Source organism: Spironucleus salmonicida, chromosome 1, assembly GCF_000497125.1.
Source record: "Spironucleus salmonicida strain ATCC 50377 chromosome 1, whole genome shotgun sequence".
In the NCBI taxonomy this organism is placed as follows: Eukaryota; Fornicata; order Diplomonadida; family Hexamitidae; genus Spironucleus; species Spironucleus salmonicida.
In genome coordinates this window covers 1,892,249-1,917,641 of record NC_090596.1, presented here as the reverse complement: position 1 = coordinate 1,917,641, position 25,393 = coordinate 1,892,249, and the positions used below count along the sequence as shown (strand labels likewise).

Here is a 25,393-nt window from a genome sequence, read left to right as displayed (position 1 = left end):
GCTGGGGAGAGCTGCTTAGTCTAAATAGCAAATCATTTATTCATTTACTGAAAATGACCAAAACTTTCCAACTACGTCATTCTCATTTTGATAATTATTGTTAAGTTTCTTATTATTTTATGTAGATATGGTTTTAAAACCAATAAACTAAAACGTCTTCCAGAACAGCGTCTCCACCGCCCTCGGGTCGAACAAAGAAAGTATGAACCTGAAAAAGTACACATCGAACTCTTCGTGATAATTTTCTAGTCTAAGTAATTTTTCGGTAGCCCTAAGTAAAATTTGTTTTTAAACATTCTTCTATTTTTTACATTCAGTATTTACGGTGAGTAGACTATTAACTCATCAAGGATGTCGTATTCCTCAGTCTGGAGCCGCAGGTACTCTGTCGCTATAAGAATGTACTCCACATTGGTCAGTATTACTTTGAGCAGGCTGAAGTATATTGTAAGAATGCGCAGGTTCTTATATATCTGATGGTATATTTCTGTTTCTTTATCTTATTTATGTTTTCTTAAAGTTTGTATATTTTTAATAATATTTTACAATTCCTGATAGCAATCTAGGGTCAAACTCCTATGCTCTTCTGATGCACTGATTTCGGCGAGTTCTGTTTTTACTGCTAAGAGCAAGTCCGTATGCAGAAGCTGTGAAAGAACACGGTAAACGAAAGTATGTTTTGTATACTTTTTAGATTTATCCTTATCGGAAAACCATTAAAATTGGTCCTTTTGTAGAATATTTACTATAGCACAATACTAATACTTTCCAATGTTAACCAGCCTCTGCCGGTACTCGCCGAAAATCATCTAGCACAGCGATGTGCATTTTACATAATTTTACTTCTATTAGTCTAGACACTCGTCAATTAGCATCAACGGGCGTTTCTTACCCTAGTGTTTATAATTATATTCCAGCACTTAAGCATCCGTTATGCCGCTGGTATCAACATCACCCTCGTAGATAAAAAATGAGTATTGTTTTAACAAGTCAAACTGTTACTATATCGAGCTATTAAATTTCAAATGCTTAATAACCCTGATCCCAGATACCCCATTAATTCTGCTTTAGTCTTTATACATATTTTTGATAAAAATATTCATCTTCCTGTAAAGGTACTATAAATGGTCCAAACTTTCCAGTTGAAAGGTATGAAAGTCACATATATCATTTAGTACTGTTTCTTTGAAGTTGATCAAATCCTGCAGCTTGAAAGTATTTTTATACTATTTCTCCAGCTACGAGTGGAATGACCCAGTTTTGTAGTAATATAGCTGCTGGTCCTCAGAGCCTTCTTTATTAACCAACATTGGAACATTCCCCATCAGGAGGTGGAAAAAGTATTGCGTGTAGAGAGCTACACTTTTTCCAGACTTGGAGCTCTGGCTTATGACAGCATTCGTAAGATTCTCTTTTATTTCATTTTTAACCAACGAGAATAATGCGAAATATTCTGCCTTGAAGAGGTAGGACACCTGGCAGAGCTGCTGGAACATGAACAGGCAAATACCTGTATTAAGAAAGTGGGTGGGGAGCTGGAACAGGTTTATAAGGTCAAACTTATCCAACTATGGTTGTTCTACTTCGATGAATGACTCTCCATTGTAAATCTTATTCGATACCTCAAATATTTTTCTAAGCAAAACCAATTTATGGCCATACACATCTCTTGTTCTAGTGTTCTTCTTTAATTCTGTAAACTAAGCATAATACAACCTGAATGCCGAGTACCCAAAAATCAACGGCAGAATTAGAGGATACTTGCCATCAGTCTGGTACTTAATAGCTGCTAGCTACAATAGTACCTGATTTTCATGAAAATTTAAATCTTTTATAACTTCAGGATAAAGAATCTTTTTCGTGTCAAAACTATTGTATAGCGAAAAGTACTGCAAATGGTAGTCTTCGATGCTCTATGCAAATTTAGCAAAATCAGGGTTTCGTGTGGATCTTGTCGAACGCACCGTAAGCCCCATCTGTGCTGCAACTAGGCCTGTATTGTCCCAAAATTTTGGATCTCGCGAGTTAATTATCTTTTTTAATTATGATATTTAAAACTGAACATTCTGCGCAATTTTCCCCAGCTTCTTGTAGAGCAGGACTACCTAGATCGCGCACAGCTGCTCCTTGGTGGTAATAGCTGATCGGAGTATGTACCTGCAACTCATGTCCAACTGACTGGACTATGTGATCTCGCTGCCTTCTATGGTAAACGTTATCATCGCCTAGGTATTTCTTTCGACTTTGACTTCTCCATCACAAATCGCGTATTGGTGCACTGCGAAGTCTACTGATAGTGGATTTGTCATTTTGAGTGAAGCCCGTGTAATTAAATATGTTAGGTAGTAAGTAATTGCACTTTCAGCCATATATCATATAAACTGGTAGTATTGTATATAATACTATATTTAATAATATATTAAAAATTGCAGACAAGGTCTCTATTGGCGTGGCCCTTAGGCAGATTGGCGTGCTGCCCATCCTTCGGCGCAAGTCAATTATAATATTTATTGTGCATCCTGTATGTATTTCCTGGCACAGTGATCTGCCTCTCCTTGCGTTGTATGGTAGAGGTGAGGATCCAGCTCTCGTGCACTGTGGAATGCGTCACTCACTCCACTACGTCCGCGGCATCATATATCAATTACATAACACTCTGGACACCGTTATCAGGAAGTTCGCAGAATTTTGTTTATGAAACTTCTGTACTATAGACCTTCCACCACCCTGAGACCTCAACCAATAATTATGGAAACAAGCAAATTGCAGGAAACTAGCCCTCGTAGCAGCTACTCATGGTATAACCTTCCCAGCTGGCTGTGTCTGCATTTCCAATAAATTTCTGGCGATGCACTCAAATGGTGCGCCAGCGCTAAAATATCACGATGCTCTGCTTCGATATTACCGTAATGGTAAAATTGATTATATCGCGTATAGTATCATCTTTATGTCCATATAATACTATTATCAGGCTAGTTCTTTCAGCATTCCGATTTGGCATCGCATCCCATTTCCGCTGGCATTCTTTCCAATTATGTGTTACGAACCTATTATATATTAGTATACAATATAAAATAAACGCATCAACTCAAGTCGCCCTGCATCTTCCGCCCAGCGTCGGTAGGCATCACTAACGTAGTAAGTAAATAAAGTTAACTACCTAAAGGTGATTAAGATAATTTAAATCTATGAATTTTATTTTGTTAAAATCGAATGAATGAATTTAAGTTGACGTAATCGCTTTTTCCGCACTTTACTTGGTTCGCTCACTAATTATATTTGTATTACCATTTATAATAATATAAACAATAAAACTAAAGCCAAGTACATTTTTTTAAGTTCCCTTCTCGCAGTTTCGATAGATAACTCATTTCTCCATCGCAGACATCACAAGCATTAGAACCACCCTGGCACAGATCTTACACACCTTGATCTATTTATACATACCCATACTTATACAACTTTTTATATCATCATAACGCACCCATTAAGCTTGGCAATATCGCAGCCCTCTTGTCAGCATAAAAATAACTATTATAATTAACTGCCGTGCTCAAACAAGTTCCAATATCAACATAAGTTGTTCTCTAACATATATATTCTCAAGGTAACAACCTGTTGGAGACCCTAAAACGCATTAAAACAAGTTAAACTATAAATTAGCCCAGCACTGCCCACATTAGCTATCATACCCCAATGAACAGTTTAGTCAGCACAAGTTAACAACAGGCACATACTTCCATCCCTATTAGCGATAAATTAATATGCACAGATTTCACATTCATCTGGTGAGCTATAGCTGAGTTTAATTCCATTTTCAATAATTTTACACCTGCAACGATCAAAATATTAACCTCCTGATCTAAAAATTTTTATTGACATACAGCAACTTTGCCAGTCTATTACATACCCGCAAATCCATAACCCACATCATATTACTAAAATATATGCATTTTGGGATATCTATGGATTTGCATTATACAAAGTTTTCTATCGATTCAGAATAACTATTTTTTGAAATCCCGCCAGATACTTAAAGCATAAGCTCATGCTCTCTTTTCATATTTAGTCTGCAATCTTTTCATCTTCGCCTTTCCAACTCCAGCCTAGGCTTATTAAACATCAAACTACGAAATTTTAAAATTAATCTACCCGTTCAACCCTCTTTTTAACCTATTGATCACGTCAGCATGCTAAAAATAAATTGCTTACATCTGTGCACCGCCATAATGCAAACAACCCTACGGAATCAAGAATCTCACAAATTGACTGAGTATTACGCAGCCACCTGTGCGACTCAGCATCTTACGACGCTTGCAAAACATACAAGTAAATAATAATTTCACACTTTGAATTTCCATTCAAAAGCGTCTAAAACTCTAAAAATTAACTAAAAATGCTCAAATTACCTTTTCCTTAAACTCGAATTTCAGCAAATAAAATCCATACAAATTCAAGCACAACTATGAAATTATGGCTACGTGTTTTTGCAAGCTATTGACGAGCAGTTTGTGCATGTGAATTTGACTACTGCGAGTAAGCGGTTAGTTGTGTTATATTCGTTATTAATAATAATTCTTAAGATAATGTAAGTTTTTAGCAATAGAATATTCTGGTTCTTTTAAAGCCATATTCTGCACGCTAATGTTATTGGTAATTGTAGATAAGTTACTACTTAAATAAAATTTTGGATATGCGGTATAGATAACCTGTAAATAGACTTAAAAACTATTATTTTAACACATTCTACAATTTACTTAGCCTGATCAATATCTTTCTTGGTAATTTGTGATATTGTATACTGTAAAATTTACTTTTAATACTTATCATACTATTATTTGATAAAAATGGTGAAATACATATCAATTAATTCAATAGTCAGTAATTGAGATAAAAGTCACACTACAAATGTATAATGTAGTTAAATACTTTAAATATATATTTATTTATTTATTTATTTATTTATTTATATATGTTTAGAAAAAATAATAAATAGTATATTATACTGCAAAAGTTGCATTTTATACGTATTAAAAAAATCGCTTATTACATATAATATTGAAATACTATAGTCACAGTAAAATTTTCATTGACACTATTTTAAGATATATATAAAATAAATATAATTAATTTTACATATTACATTACAATTTTAGTTTTTCTAAATAAAAATTATTTAGAAGAATACACTGTTTAAATTTTATACAACAAGGTAAATATAAATTTTAATATACATTATCTGGCATTTTATCTCATAAATTTTAAGTATACTATATATAAGACAATAATACCTATCTTTATTACTCTATATATTTCCTATAATATAATCATAATTAACTAATAACATTTTTAAAACAGGGCATTTCTAAAATGACGAGTGAACTCGGAATCCTTTACAGTCCTACAGATAGTAGTCTTCAGAATAAATTTGATCATATTATTATAGGCTCTGGTCTTGGTGGTCTGATCTGTGCTGCTAAGCTTGCCCTTAATGGGAAGAAAGTTATTGTCCTTGAATAGCACTTCCAGGCAGGAGGGTGTGCAACTACCTTCAAACGTGGTAAGGATGTGTATGAAGTGGCTTTGCACGAGATGGATCTTGGAGATAAGAAGACAGATGGAAAACACAGGATATTTAAAGAACTAGGTATTGATAAAAATATAACCTTTGTGTCATCTAACTCAGTCTGGGATATAGCAGATAAAGAGAATCACTATTCTATACCTCATGGTCTAGATAATGCAAGAAATTATCTGATTGAAAAGTTCCCTCATGAAGAGAAGGGTATCAGAAGATACTTCAAAAAAATATACAATACTGCCAGATGTGCTACTACGCTTCCTTATAACATGGGTTACTTCTAGTTCTTTTTCTTCCCCATTGTACACTCTGTCCACTTCACCTGGCCAATGATCAGAAAACATACTATAGGTTAATGGTTGGATTTTTATATTACTGATGAAAAGCTCAAAAATGTAATTAACACAAACATTGTTTACTACTCCGACAATCCTTACAATATGAATCTAATCTATCACGCCATTCCTTAGTGTTGCTATTACCAGAAAGCTGTTTAGATTTAAGGTGGCTCAGGAACCCTCTCAAATTACCTGGTTTCAGTGATCCGCGAGCATGGTGGCGAAGTGCGGCTCATGGCGGATGTAACTAAGATAATTCTTCAGGACGAACATGCTAAGAAACCAATTTGTACTGGCGTGAGCTACTTCGATAGAAAAACCAAAACTTAGGTAAATGTAAACCTGACTAAGATTTCCAAATCCAACAAGATTGTTTGCAATTGTGCTCCAGACCTAGTATTTGGCAGAATGATACCGAAGCTTAAAAATACTTTTGATGAGAGGTCTAAACGTAAGGCGCCAGCAGTATCTTTGTTTGTCATTTACTTCGTATGCAATGCTGATCTCAATACGCTTTTCCCCAATAATGCATACTCTACTTTCTTCTCTAACGATCTGTCACGCCCACTCTCTGACCTTAACCTAGTGGCGTATGAAAAGATAGAAGAACGTTCATTTGTATTTGTAGACCACTCAAAAGTCGATTCCAGGTTAACCGCATCAGGCAGAACTTTCTGTAATATTACTACCGCAGCCTATATTCAGGAGTGGAAGGATCTTACTCCAGATGCATATAAGCTGAAGAAATAGGAAGTTGCTGATATTTACATCAATAGACTAGAGTAATACTACCCTGGCATAAAGGCTGTGATTGATCATATAGAGGTTGGTACTCCTAACACAATGCGTAGATACACAAGAAGTGAATCTGGATCACTATATGGATACAATCCTGACGAATTTGGTTCTCAACACAGAATGAAGAATTTCCATCCCATGTACAAAAACTTGTGCTTTTCATCTGCGTGGAGCTTCCCAGGCGGTGGATTTACTGGAGCTATTATTTGTGGTGATATGACGGCAACCAAGATCTTGGATCAGCATATTTTGCTGAAGAAGATTATATTTACGGTGTTCTGTGCGCTAGTAATAGCAGCAGTCTGTACAACCTTAATTGAGATTCCTAGAATAATTGAGGCAGTGAAATGACAGGTAATATTATGATTTATTATTTATCCATTTAAAATACAGCAAAAACGATAAAATATAATTTACTCATTTACTTTTTATAACTTTTGATTAGGTGCTCATTGATCAGATAACTATTAACAGTTCTCCCCTGTATGTTTACTACAGCAGATATTAAAATCAAGAAAACCTATCTAAAACAATAGATATTGTAGTTTATAGGTTATGATCTATTAGTGATGTTTTTTCTATGGTGTTGAATCATATAAGTGCTTGATGCATCTTAATAAATATTTCTCTGAGCTTTGCTATTGAATTATTTTTCCACGCAAAGATCCCATGATATTGCCTATTTAGTATTACTACTTAAAATATATGCGTCTCAGAATGTTCAGATTGCTCCGAAGTATTTTTAAGCTTAAAATTTTGAATATATTTTACATATAATTAGAGTACTCATCCTATATTAAAGTAAGATATGCTTCATTAAATTAATATAAACATAACGTACCGATCTTGTTCATTCAAATATCGCTTGCTTATTTGTTAGGTATATATGACATTTACATTATTTTACCATTCATACAATTTTGATCTGATATTTTATATAATAATTAAGATATACTAATTATATACTCATTTTTATAAGATTATATTCGAATTATTCTTCAGTTTTTTTAATCCCAAGTAGTATAAATATCCTAATGCATGCTAATTGAAATGCAAATATCACTGTTTTTAGGTAATTCTGTCTATGATATCTCAGACAACGCACTTTAGATCTTACTTGATTAGATTAGTAGTAAGCCACCATAAGTAAATAAATATATACCAATTTTATGTTAGAAAAGGAAAGGTATTTCAGTGTTCGCAACGCGAATGATGATATATCGTTTTTTTAATTAATAATGAGATACACTTGTGTTTGATGATAGTAGCTTACTAGTGGAATTATATTTTATCACTTGATACCAACTAATAAGATCTATTAGACATATGTTACTAATATTAAAACGTATGATGTGACATATTCATATGCCCATAACACAACAGAATATGATAACTATTTATTATTTGAAGTGATTCTTTAACTTGATCCATAATTTGAATTTGAAACCTTAATAGATAATAACAAACTACTAAATCTATAAAAAATTATAGATTTCTAAATACTCATTTATAATCATATCATTACCTTTGGTGAAACTAATTAGAGAATTAGGTTTAGCTTTAACTCTTGTTATGTAACCTAAGTCGTATACGTGAGTAGTTAGTTACTATTTAAAAGCATATAAGGTTACTTACTATTACTATATTACTATATTACTATATTACTATATTACTATATTACTATATTACTATATTACTATATTACTATATTACTATATTACTATATTACTATATTACTATATTACTATATTACTATATTACTATATTACTATATTACTATATTACTATATTACTATATTACTATATTACTATATTACTATATTACTATATTACTATATTACTATATTACTATATTACTATATTACTATATTACTATATTACTATATTACTATATTACTATATTATTTACTATATTACTATATTACTATATTACTATATTACTATATTACTATATTACTATATTACTATTACTATATTACTATATTACTATATTACTATATTACTATATTACTATATTACTATATTACTATATTACTATATTACTATATTACTATATTACTATATTACTATATTACTATATTACTATATTACTATATTACTATAATTACTATATTACTATATTACTATATTACTATATTACTATATTACTATATTACTATATTACTATATTACTATATTACTATATTACTATATTACTATATTACTATATTACTATATTACTATATTACTATATTACTATATTACTATATTACTATAATTACTATATTACTATATTACTATATTACTATATTACTATATTACTATATTACTATATTACTTATATATTACTATATTACTATATTACTATATTACTATATTACTATATTACTATATTACTATATTACTATATTACTATATTACTATATTACTATATTACTATATTACTATATTACTATATTACTATATTACTATATTACTATATTACTATATTACTATATTACTATATTACTATATTACTATATTACTATATTACTATATTACTATATTACTATATTACTATATTACTATATTACTATATTACTATATTACTATATTACTATATTACTATATTACTATATTACTATATTACTATAAAATTACTATATTACTATATTACTATATTACTATATTACTATATTACTATATTACTATATTACTATATTACTATATTACTATATTACTATATTACTATATTACTATATTACTATATTACTATATTACTATATTACTATATTACTATATACTATATTACTATATTACTATATTACTATATTACTATATTACTATATTACTATATTACTATATTACTATATTACTATATTACTATATTACTATATTACTATATTACTATATATATTACTATATTACTATATTACTATATTACTATATTACTATATTACTATATTACTATATTATTACTATATTACTATATTACTATATTACTATATTACTATATTACTATATTTATATTACTATATTACTATATTACTATATTACTATATTACTATATTACTATATTACTATATTACTATATTACTATAATTACTATATTACTATATTACTATATTACTATATTACTATATTACTATATTACTATATTACTATATTACTATATTACTATATTACTATATTACTATATTACTATATTACTATATTACTATATTATTATATTACTATATTACTATATTACTATATTACTATATTACTATTTATTTTACTATATTACTATATTACTATATTACTATATTACTATATTTACTATATTACTATATTACTATATTACTATATTACTATATTACTATATTACTATATTTACTATATTACTATATTACTATATTACTATATTACTATATTACTTATATTACTATATTACTATATTACTATATTACTATATTACTATATTACTAATATTTACTATATTACTATATTACTATATTACTATATTACTATATTACTATATTACTATATTACTATTTACTATATTACTATATTACTATATTACTATATTACTATATTACTATATTACTATATTTATTTACTATATTACTATATTACTATATTACTATATTACTATATTTACTATATTACTATATTACTATATTACTATATTACTATATTACTATATTACTATTATATATTACTATATTACTATATTACTATATTACTATATTACTATATTACTATATTACTATATTACTATATTACTATATTACTATATTACTATATTAACTATATTACTATATTACTATATTACTATATTACTATATTACTATATTACTATATTACTATATTATATATTACTATATTACTATATTACTATATTACTATATTACTATAATATATTTATATTACTATATTACTATATTACTATATTACTATATTACTATATTACTATATTACTATATTACTATATTACTATATTACTATATTACTATATTACTATATTACTATATTACTATATTACTATATTACTATATTACTATATTACTATATTACTATATTACTATATTACTATATTACTATATTACTATATTACTATATTACTATATTACTATATTATATATTACTATTACTATATTACTATATTACTATATTACTATATTACTATATTACTATATTACTATATTACTATATTACTATAATTACTATATTACTATATTACTATATTTACTATATTACTATATTACTATATTACTATATTACTATATTACTATATTACTATATTACTATATTACTATATTACTATATTACTATATTACTATATTACTATATTACTATATTACTATATTACTATATTACTATATTACTATATTACTATATTACTATATTACTATATTACTATATTACTATATTACTATATTACTATATTACTATATACTATATTACTATATTACTATATTACTATATTACTATATTACTATATTACTATATTACTATATTCTATATTACTATATTACTATATTACTATATTACTATATTACTATATTACTATATTACTATATTACTATATTACTATATTACTATATTACTATATTACTATATTACTATATTACTATATTACTATATTAACTATATTACTATATTACTATATTACTATATTACTATATTACTATATTACTATATTACTATATTACTATATTACTATATACTATATTACTATATTACTATATTACTATATTACTATATTACTATATTACTATATTACTATATTTACTATATTACTATATTACTATATTACTATATTACTATATTACTATATTACTATATTACTATATTACTATATTACTATATTACTATATTACTATATACTATATTACTATATTACTATATTACTATATTACTATATTACTATATTACTATATTACTATATTACTATATTACTATATTACTATATTACTATATTACTATATTACTATATTACTATATTACTATATTACTATATTACTATATTACTATATTAACTATATTACTATATTACTATATTACTATATTACTATATTACTATATTACTATATTACTATATTACTATATTACTATATTACTATATTACTATATTACTATATTACTATATTTTACTATATTACTATATTACTATTTATTATTACTATATTACTATATTACTATATTACTATATTACTATATTACTATATTACTATATTACTATATTACTATATTACTATATTACTATATTACTATATTACTATATTTACTATATTACTATATTACTATATTACTATATTACTATATTACTATATTACTATATTACTATATTACTATATTACTATATTACTATATTACTATATTACTATATTTACTATATTACTATATTACTATATTACTATATTACTATATTACTATATTACTATATTACTATATTACTATATTACTATATTACTATATTACTATATTACTATATTACTATATTACTATATTACTATATTACTATATTACTATATTACTATATTTACTATATTACTATATATATATTACTATATTACTATATTTTATTTTACTATATTACTATATTTACTATATTTACTATATTACTATATTACTATATTACTATATTACTATATTACTATATTACTATATTACTATATTACTATATTACTATATTACTATATTACTATATTACTATATTACCTATATTACTATATTACTATATTACTATTACTATTTACTATATTTACTATATTACTATATTACTATATTACTATATTACTATATTACTATATTACTATATTACTATATTACTATATTACTATATTACTATATTACTATATTACTATATTACTATATTACTATATTACTATATTACTATATTACTATATTACTATATTACTATATTACTATATTACTTATATTACTATATTACTATATTATTTACTATATATTACTATATTACTATATTACTATATTACTATATTACTATATTACTATATTTACTATATTACTATATTACTATATTACTATATTACTATATTACTATATTACTATATTACTATATTACTATATTACTATATTACTTTTATATTACTATATTACTATATTACTATATTACTATATTACTATATTACTATATTACTATATTACTATATTACTATATTACTATATTACTATATTACTATATTACTATATTACTATATTACTTATTACTATATTACTATATTACTATATTACTATATTTACTATATTACTATATTACTATATTACTATATTACTATATTACTATATTACTTATATATTACTATATTACTATATTACTATATTACTATTACTATATTACTATATTACTATATTACTATATTACTATATTACTATATTACTATATTACTATATTACTATATTACTATATTACTATATTACTATATTACTATATTACTATATTACTATATTACTATATTACTATATTACTATATTACTATATTACTATATTACTATATTACTATATTACTATATTACTATATTACTATATTACTATATTACTATATTACTATATTTACTATATTACTATATTACTATATTACTATATTACTATATTACTATATTACTATATTACTATATTTACTATATTACTATATTACTATATTACTATATTACTATATTACTATATTTACTATATTACTATATTACTATATTACTATATTACTATATTACTATATTACTATATTACTATATTACTATATTACTATATTACTATATTACTATATTACTATATTACTATATTACTATATTACTATATTACTATATTACTATATTACTATATTACTATATTACTATATTACTATATTACTATATTACTATATTACTATATTACTATATTACTATATTACTATATTACTATATTACTATATTACTATTTATATTACTATATTACTATATTACTATATTACTATATTACTATATTACTATATTACTATATTACTATATTACTTATATTAACTATTATTACTATATTACTATATTACTATATTACTATATTACTATATTACTATATTACTATATTACTATATTACTATATTACTATATTACTATATTACTATATTACTATATTACTATATTACTATATTACTATATTACTATATTACTATATTACTATTATTACTATATTACTATATTTAACTATATTACTATATTACTATATTACTATATTACTATATTACTATATATTACTATATTACTATTACTATATTACTATATTACTATATTACTATATTACTATATTACTATATTACTATATTACTATATTACTATATTACTATATTACTATATTACTATATTACTATATTATATTTTACTATATTACTATATTACTATATTACTATATTACTATATTTACTATATTACTATATTACTATATTACTATATTACTATATTTACTATATTACTATATTACTATATTACTATATTACTATATTACTTATATTACTATATTTACTATATTACTATATTACTATATTACTATATTACTATATTACTATATTACTATATTACTATTATTACTATATTACTATATTACTATATTACTATATTACTATATTACTATATTACTATATTACTATATTACTATATTACTATATTACTATATTACTATATTACTATATTACTATATTACTATATTACTATATTTATATTACTATATTACTATATTACTATATTACTATATTACTATATTACTATATTACTATATTACTATAATTACTATATTACTATATTACTATATTACTATATTACTATATTACACTATATTACTATATTACTATATTACTATATTACTATATTACTATATTACTATATTACTATATTACTATATTACTATATTACTATATTACTATATTACTATATTTACTATATTACTATATTACTATATTACTTAATATTTACTATTTACTTTTTACTATATAATACTATATTACTATATTACTATATTACTATATTTACTATATTACTATATTACTATCATTACTTTTATATTTACTATATTTTTACTATATTACTATATTACTATATTACTATATTACTATATTACATATTACTATAATTACTATATTACTTATATTACTATTACTATTATTACTTATATTACTATATTACTATATTACTATATTACTATATTACTATAATTTACTATATTACTATATTACTATATTAAACTATATTACTATTTATATATTACTATATTACTATATTACTATATTACTATAAATTTACTATAATTACTATATTACTATATTACTATATTACTATATTACTATATTACTATATTACTATATTACTTAATATTACTATATTACTATATTACTATATATATACTTACTATATTACTATATTACTATTATTACTTATATTTACTATATTACTATATTACTATATTACTAATTACTATATTACTATATTACTATATTACTAATTTTATTACTATATTACTTATACTATTTACTATATTACTATATACTATATTTACTATATTAACTATATTACTATATTACTATTTACTATTTACTATATTAACTATATTACTATATTACTATATTACTATATTACTATATTACTATATTAACTATCATTACTATATTACTATATTACTATATTACTATATTACTATATTACTATATTTACTATATTACTATATTACTATATTACTATATTACTATATTACTATATTACTATATTACTATATTACTATATTACTTATATTAACTATATTTACTATATTACTATATTTTACTTATATTAACTATATTACTATATTTACTATTATTACTATATTACTATATTACTATATTACTATATTACTATATTATTACTATATTTACTATATTACTATATTACTATATTACTATATACAATATAATTACTATATTACTATTATTACTATATTACTATATTACTATATTACTATATTACTATATTACTATATTTACTATATTACTATATTACTATATTACTATATTACTATATTACTATATTACTATATTACTATATTACTATATTACTATTTACTATATTACTATATTACTATATTACTATATTACTATATTACTATATTACTATATTACTATATTACTATATTACTATATTACTATATTACTATATTACTATATTACTATATTACTATATTACTATATTACTATATTACTATATTACTATATTACTATATTACTATATTACTATATTACTATATTACTATATTACTATATTACTATATTACTATATTACTATATTACTATATTATATATACTATATTACTTATATTACTATATTACTATATTACTATATTACTATATTACTATATTACTATATTACTATATTACTATATTACTATATTACTATATTACTATATTACTATATTACTATATTACTATATTACTATATTACTATATTACTATATTACTATATTACTATATTACTATATTACTATATTACTATATTACTATATTACTATATTACTATATTACTATATTACTATATTACTATATTACTATATTACTATATTACTATATTACTATATTACTATATTACTATATTACTATATTACTATATTACTATATTACTATATTACTATATTACTATATTACTATATTACTATATTACTATATTACTATATTTACTATATTACTATATTACTATATTACTATATTACTATATTACTATATTACTATTATTACTATATTACTATATTACTATATTACTATATTACTATATTACTATATTACTATATTACTATATTACTATATTACTATATTACTATATTACTATATTACTATATTACTATATTACTATATTACTATATTACTATATTACTATATTACTATATTACTATATTACTATATTACTATATTACTATATTACTATATTACTATATTACTATATTACTATATTACTATATTACTATATTACTATATTTACTATATTACTATATTACTATATTACTATATTACTATATTACTATATTACTATATTACTATATTACTATATTACTATATTACTATATTACTATATTTACTATATTACTATATTACTATTACTATATTACTATATTACTATATTACTATATTTACTATATTACTATATTACTATATTACTATATTACTATATTACTATATTACTATATTACTATATTACTATATTACTATATTACTATATTACTATATTACTATATTACTATATTACTATATTACTATATTACTATATTACTATATTACTATATACTATATTACTATATTACTATATTACTATATTACTATATTACTATATTACTATATTACTATATTACTATATTACTATATTACTATATTACTATATTACTATATTACTATATTTACTATATTACTATATTACTATATTACTATATTACTATATTACTATATTACTATATTACTATATTACTATATTACTATATTACTATATTACTATATTACTATATTACTATATTACTATATTACTATATTACTATATTACTATATTACTATATTTACTATATTACTATATTACTATATCTATATTACTATATTACTATATTATTACTATATTACTATATTACTATATTACTATATTACTATATTACTATATTTACTATATTACTATATTACTATATTACTATATTACTATATTACTATATTACTATATTACTATATTTACTATATTACTATATTACTATATTACTATATTACTATATTACTATATTACTATATTACTATATTTACTATATTACTATATTACTATATTACTATATTACTATATTACTATATTACTATATTACTATATTACTATATTACTATATTACTATATTACTATATTACTATATTACTATATTACTATATTACTATATTACTATATTACTATATTACTATATTACTATATTACTATATTTATATTACTATATTACTATATTACTATATTACTATATTACTATATTACTATATTACTATATTACTATATTACTATATTACTATATTACTATATTACTTATATTACTATATTACTATATTACTATATTACTATATTACTATATTACTATATTACTATATTACTATATTACTATATTACTATATTACTATATTACTATATTACTATATTACTATATTACTATATTACTATATTACTATATTACTATATTACTATATTACTATATTACTATATTACTATATTTACTATATTACTATATTACTATATTACTATATTACTATATTACTATATTACTATATTACTATATTACTATATTACTATATTACTATATTACTATATTACTATATTACTATATTACTATATTACTATATTACTATATTACTATATTACTATATTACTATATTACTATATTACTATATTACTATATTTATATTTTACTATATTACTATATTACTATATTACTATATTTTACTATATTACTATATTACTATATTACTATATTACTATATTACTATATTACTATATTACTATATTACTATATTACTATATTACTATATTACTATATTACTATATTACTATATTACTATATTACTATATTACTATATTACTATATTACTATATTACTATATTACTATATTACTATATTACTATATTACTATATTTACTATATTACTATATTACTATATTACTATATATATATTACTATATTACTATATATTACTATATTACTATATTACTATATTATTATTACTATATTACTATATTACTATATTACTATATTACTATATTACTATATTACTATATTACTATATTACTATATTACTATATTACTATATTACTATATTACTATTTACTATATTACTATATTACTATATTACTATATTACTATATTACTATATTACTATATTACTATATTACTATATTATATATTACTATATTACTATATTACTATATTACTATATTACTATATTACTATATTACTATATTACTATATTACTATATTACTATATTACTATATTATATTACTATATTACTATATTACTATATTACTATATTACTATATTACTATATTACTATATTACTATATTACTATATTTACTATATTACTATATTACTATATTACTATATTACTATATTTATATTACTATATTACTATATTACTATATTACTATATTACTATATTACTATATTACTATATTACTATATTACTATATTACTATATTACTATATTACTATATTACTATATTACTATATTACTATATTACTATATTACTATATTACTATATTACTATATTACTATATTACTATATTACTATATTATAATAATTTATTCATTTATATATATAAATGAATAAATAGTCAACTATGAACTAAGTATCATCAAGGCAACTATCATTACCTAGCCATGTTAATTGGAAATTACTAAATTATAAAGCTTCACTCAAAAAAATAAATTTTTACCAAAACTTTATTCTTCTTGTTATCTTTTATTTTGGTACTAAGTATAATTACTTTCGATTCCACAAATAACTTCAGCAACTATTTACTGTCTAACTTGTTTGGGCTTAAAAATTAACGTTAACTAAATTGTTCACGCTTGCCATAAGTAATCTATTCACATTCGTATTAAAATCCAAAGTAAACAACTTTATCGACGGTAACTTTCTGAAGCAGCTTCGAAATTTAATCAAAGTATGTCTAGAACTTTTATTAAAATAACTACTACCTCGTATTCTCTTACTAATTGCAAAATTGTGTTAATAAGCTAAAATATTTCCAATCATCCTCGCAAAAACTCTAAAAACTAGGTGAGTTAAGTCGGAAAATAGAAATCAAATGGATATTGCTATTTTTTAAGAATAAGGTACCATTTTTATATTAATAAATTATACTACCAAAAGTGGACAGTTGTTCAAGTAAATCATTATAAGTTATCGTAAATTAAAAATTTTTGGCTTAATACTAACACTTAATATTAACATCTGCTTTGAATGACAAAATTATGGCAGTATACATGACAAGATTACGTGCATCTGCGGAAAAATTCTATTAGTTATTTAAGGCTTACACAGCTGCTAGGTTTGCATCCATCAAAATTTATGCACTCAATACTTCTTCTTTCTATTGTATCGTGTCAGGATTGTTTTCTACATATAAATACTGATAATCATTTTCACCTTATGCAAATACGAGACGAAGCTACAATTTCTCTAAAAATTTGTATATATCAACACTGACAGTGAAAAATACACTAATAATTTCGTCATTGCATATGTTAAAGCCTAGCATATGATATAACTGGCTTAATTGATAGATAATTCTTTATTTATCTTATATGAATAAAACTGACAGCCGAATCTATTTATCATTCGTTTATGCTTTCATTGTAGTACTACCCAATTCAAATTAAGTTATGCCTTATGGTTAGAATTAAATATCAAAATTAATGCATTTCTAAAATTATTCCATTGTATCTAATTTATCTTTAGCAGTCTAGTCTAACTCTTGTTTTATTTAAATAAAATTAGATCCATAATCTTAAAACACATTGAATGGAATATTGATTTTTAAAAATTCAATAAAACTTTCGGTATAGCAATCTTAGCGGCAACTTATTTTATAAAATGAGTGTTTTACAATCTTTTATTTTTCTGATTGTAAAATTTCAGCATGTTTGACATTTTTGTCTTTTTCCGTTTATTACTGCAGCTTTACTAAATCTTCAGCTTTTTACAAATTATATTACCAATTTTAAGATTTATAGTTAACGTCTAATATCAGGTGTGCTCCTTTCTTATCAAGTCCAATCTGCAATACATTATTAAGCGTGAACGCTTTAACCTTTTCGGCCAACACTTCGGGGACATGGTGACCGCACTCTATCGGAAGCACTTGGCAGCCATCTATTTTCTCTAAACCGAGGTCAGGGTACCCGTGGAACGTGACGATGAAGTCAAATATTTTGTGCCTTGCTTTGTCCAAACTATCCGTAAAGCACATCTTCTTGTTGAAAGGGATCACGATAATTAGCATAGGGCATGTTTCTTAGTATTTTAAGTTTTCCTATGCCTTGCACTGATTCTCCTGCGATATAGTTTTTATCGTATATACCTGCATTAACAACATCTTAGTACGATCCTATATTCTACTCCATATTGACTTCTGTGGTGGAGGATTCCCTTTTTTGGTGGTACTTTCAATCTAGGTTGTGCTGCTAACATCATCCTGAGTTCCACCATCCTACTCCACAATGGCTTCTTTGATGGAGGATTCGTCCTCTTTGTTAGTACTTTCTGTCTAGGCGGGTGATCTATAACGCAGCAACTGAAAAGTTTCGTTCGCAGCTGCTACCGAATCATCCAGTACCTATTCATATATAGAAATAGTTGGGTCTTTATTAAAATTTTAGAACGCATAGTCAAAGGTGGGGTTTAGGAACATAAACTTATGCGGCACGGACGTTCTTTCCAGCAAATTAAAAACATCCTCGCTTTTCGCTGCAGTAATACTTCCACCATGCACGTATTAGACGTAGATATGCCCAGTGTCCACGTACCTCATAATCAGAGAAATGTTCTTAATTAGGATTTCCGACTGCCATGTGAGCTTCGCCATGAACAGGATAACCTGCATGAACTCCATCAATACGCTTCTCTAGAATAATTTAGACATTTGTTATAGCGTATCTTAAGCATATGCTACACTTATCTCTGAGGTTGAATATTACTCTATGAATGTAAGCATGAGCTGATAGTTCAAAACGGATACCACCTCGTAGTTCAGAGTCGACGATGCAATGCAGCTGATATTATAATTTTGATTATCTTGTAGTAATTCAAAATGAGCATCTCCTTTTGTGAGCTTAAATTTAGCGTCATTCTCAGCACCTTTGTGTATGATAATATTGTTATAGGTTTAGGTGAGGCTATCAAACTGATACATAGTTTGCTCTGGAATTTACTTTTTACCTTCTACACAAAAACTGACTACATGACTGCTGGTTGCATTGAAATTTAATATTTTTTACTTATACTGAAACCATATAGACGGGCATACCGATGAGCACATGAACTGCATCTCAACCGACTTCTCCGTCATCATCGAGTACAGTAGTGATACCAAAATTGGGGTGTCTTTAGCAAATGTCTTGACTGATTATTCTACATTATTAATAGAATCCTTATAACTTTTGTCATCCACTACCATCCGACGCTGTTCGTACTGCAAGCTAGACAGCAATGACGCGTGAGGCTGAACATATCCTAACATTTAAGTATTAATATAGTGCAACCAACCTCTACTTAACATGGTATTGTAGCAAAATTAATTGAGAGTAAGGCAATTGATGATGGCAAGATCTGTTCCAGCCATTATAACAGTAAAATAGTCAAAATTAGGCATTTCGTATTTAGTACTGTATTATTCCGACATTTTTGGCAGTTTTAGAATCATCTGTTATAGATCTTAATGTAAATCCTCTGTATTTGTATTCATAAAATATTTACATATTAAAGACTGGACTGAAGAAGACCAATATTATTTTAGCATGCCCTGCTAACTTATAGGGAAAGCATTCTCTCTACTAGTTTTTTCTTCTTTTTTATCCTTAGATAACTTGTCATCCACTTAGCTATGTTCAATTTTCTTAAATGCAATAATTGAAAATGCTTTCCAAAATGATGTTTCGACCCCTCTGGGGTTGAACAACGATAGGATCAATTTGTAGAAATCCACTTCAAAATCTTCGTAGTACTGTCCTCGATTCCTGTAAGACGACATTCCCGAAAATAATATCTTTCTAAAATCTGTTCTGTTCCCAGTATTCAGGATCTGCGGTGAGTGAACGACTAGCTCGTCGAGAAGGTCGTAATCATCAATCTCGAGGTGAAGGTGCTCCATCGCTATGAGAATATACTCTGATTTTCCTAGTATGTTATTAAGAGATTTAAAATATTCCACTATAATTTCTTAGTTGGCGTGTATAGTATCGAATCTCTAATCTGCAGTTTGTGATTAAACACTGGTTATAATGTTTTCAACAGTTTGGTACAAGCTAATATCCTAGTATTCATATTTTAGCTTCCCACTAATTCGATCCAGTTTCCTTTTTACAGCTAAAAGTGAGTCAGTGTTCAGAAGCTGTTAAATAACATTGATAGCTAAATGATATTTGGTATTTCTGATATTTCCTAATCTACCTATCTACCAAAATTTTGCATTATCCAATGTGCTTTGTATCTCTAGATACTAATCTTTACCTAACTTTATCAGCTTCTCTTCGTAATATTTGAACAACGACTGACACAATTTAACACATTTCGAAAACTTCTTCTTCTATGACTGCAAGCACTCATCTACCAAAATGATAGGGTGTTTCAATTATATATTATTTCGCTTTTATTATTCAAGAAATACTTAGTCTATATCATTTATAATATTTGCAGTATCTATAATGAAAAACGAAGCTAGTTTTAGTTAATCGAATTGCAACTATATAGAATTATCGTATTTTAGCTTTTGAACTAATTACAAGTTGCCCTCAATTTTGTTAATAAATATAATCATAGTCTAGTAAATAAAAGACATCTAGTCTAAGCTTTCCAACTGAAAGGTATGGAATTTACAAACATCAGCAAGTACTTTTTCTTTGTAATTTTTTAAATTCTGTAACTCGAATATATCTTTATACTGATCAACTAGTTGCTCGTGAAATGAGTGTGTCCTGTACTTATATAGAGGTTAGTCATCAGATCCTTTCTTATTGAGCAAAATTGGAACATTTCCCTTCAGGAGGTGGAAAAAGTACTGCGTGTAGAGAGCTACGCTTTTCCCAGACCTGGAACTCTGGCTTATGACAGCATTCGTAAGAGTTTCGTAAAAATCATTGTTAACCAACGAGAATAGTGCAAAATACTCCGCCTTGAAGAGGTAGGACACGTGGCAGAGCTGCTGGAACATGAACAGGCAGATCCCGGTCCCGATAAAGTGGATAGGTAGTTGGAACAGATTCATAACTTTAAATTTATCTGGTAATACTTGTTCGTTATAAACAATATTGGACAATTCGAATATTTTTCTTAAAATAGAATGCTTAAGATCCTATGCTGATGCAACTTCAGCTTTCTAAAAAATTTGAACAAATCTGTCAGTATATAACTGATATGCAGAAAATCCAAAAACTAATGGCAATATTAACGGGTACTTTTCTGTATGCTGGTATTAGATTGCAGCTAACTAGATCAGTATTAAATTTTCATGGAAAGCACACTTGTTTATACCTTCTGGTTATAGAATCGTCAATGTGTCGAAGCTATCATAAAATGAAATATACTGTAAATCGTACTAATTGATCTCTGCTAGATAAAGATCTAAATCTGGTGTTTAATTTTCCCCTTTATGGTCTTTATATATCTTAATTGATTTGGTCTTAAGTCCCATTTGGGCAGCTACAATTCCAATATTATTCCAGAAGTAAAGATCGTCATAAACAAAAAGTTCGTGTTTTTATACTAGCTATATAGCACAGTTTGGTATAATTTTTTTTAACTTTTTGTATAGTAGCACTATTTATACAGCACAAAGTTGTTCTTTAGTACTAATATTGGCGCGCAGAATATATTACTATTGACTATCAAGTTAGATAGATTAACTAATTTCGTTATCTCTTATAGTAAATTTAAGCTTTTTAATCTTTTTATTAATTATTACATTATAACCCTAGTCAACTGAATATGGAAGAGCTTTAAACTCAATAGATAAACCTGATGACATTTAAGGAGTTAAAGAGGTAAGATGTAAAATAGGGTATTATTATATAAAATACTTTGCTATCCTTTGAAAACTTTATGTATTTTTATTATATATTAATAAATAGTATGATTAATGAATGTTAAGTGTTTTACGAAACAAAAAGTATAAAATAAACTAATGTAGTTTTTCTATCTGTATTTGAGCGCTAGTAAGGAATTAACAATATACAATACTACTTAACTATCACGCATTATTAGTAAATATAGGAGTTTCCTAAAAATACATTAGCTCATCCGCTATGCATGATCCCACGCATCCCTATCGTTACTAGATGCAATAAGTATCATCTTCTGCTGACGTCGCTTCTCTTCAGTAAAACTCATCCTGCGAGTCGTCGTTACCATCTAACATTCATCCATCCCTATGCTTCGGTCTTAATAAACATACCGGGTGAGACTGCAGAGTACCATGTTTGATAGATTATGCATCATCCGGGTATTAAAGATAGAATGCAAACAGTCTTCGGCATAGCCTGTGCTTGTATTACTAGTGAGAATAGCCTTCCTAGTGTACCTTGTACCTGGGCTCATAAGTGAATATATATTAGTAAGCATAGTAGTATATTATATAAATACAATAGTAATATACTAAATATCCTTACAAGCACCACTCCCAATGCATATATACTATTAAACTCCATTTAAGATATTACTATATATACTATAGTATTGTATTGTCATCAAGCACTATCCCAGTACCACTCACGCCTGCCTTGGTGCTATCTATGGAACTACTACGGGTACCGTACTGGTGGTGCCCAGTTCGGTAGCAGGCAGGTATTAAAGATAAAATGCAAACGGTCTTCGGCATAGCCTTGCTTGCATTACTAGTGAGAATAGCCTTATTAGTGTACTGTGTACCTGGGCTCATAAGTGAATATATATTAGTAAGGGTAGTGCTATATACTATAAATACAATAGTAATATACTAAATATCCTTA

At 24.5% G+C, this 25,393-nt stretch overlaps 2 protein-coding genes across 2 annotated transcripts; one reads left to right on the top strand and one right to left on the bottom strand. All coding sequences in view use genetic code 6, as the record gives it.

Annotated features, from left to right (window-relative positions):
* Window positions 1-5,370: 5,370 nt before the first annotated feature.
* SS50377_21295 (All-trans-retinol 13,14-reductase) lies at window positions 5,371-7,068 on the top strand (the record flags this gene model as incomplete). The annotated part of the gene is made up of 1 exon (XM_067905231.1): window positions 5,371-7,068. One exon carries the CDS (start codon window positions 5,371-5,373, stop codon window positions 7,066-7,068), a length of 1,698 nt encoding a protein of 565 aa, XP_067768713.1.
* A 12,012-nt stretch (window positions 7,069-19,080) lies between these two features.
* On the bottom strand, window positions 19,081-24,414 carry SS50377_21294 (uncharacterized protein; the record flags this gene model as incomplete). Its single annotated transcript, XM_067905230.1, has 1 exon — window positions 19,081-24,414. The coding sequence occupies one exon, from the start codon at window positions 24,412-24,414 to the stop codon at window positions 19,081-19,083; it is 5,334 nt and encodes a 1,777-aa protein (XP_067768712.1).
* Between the last annotated feature and the right edge of the window lie 979 nt (window positions 24,415-25,393).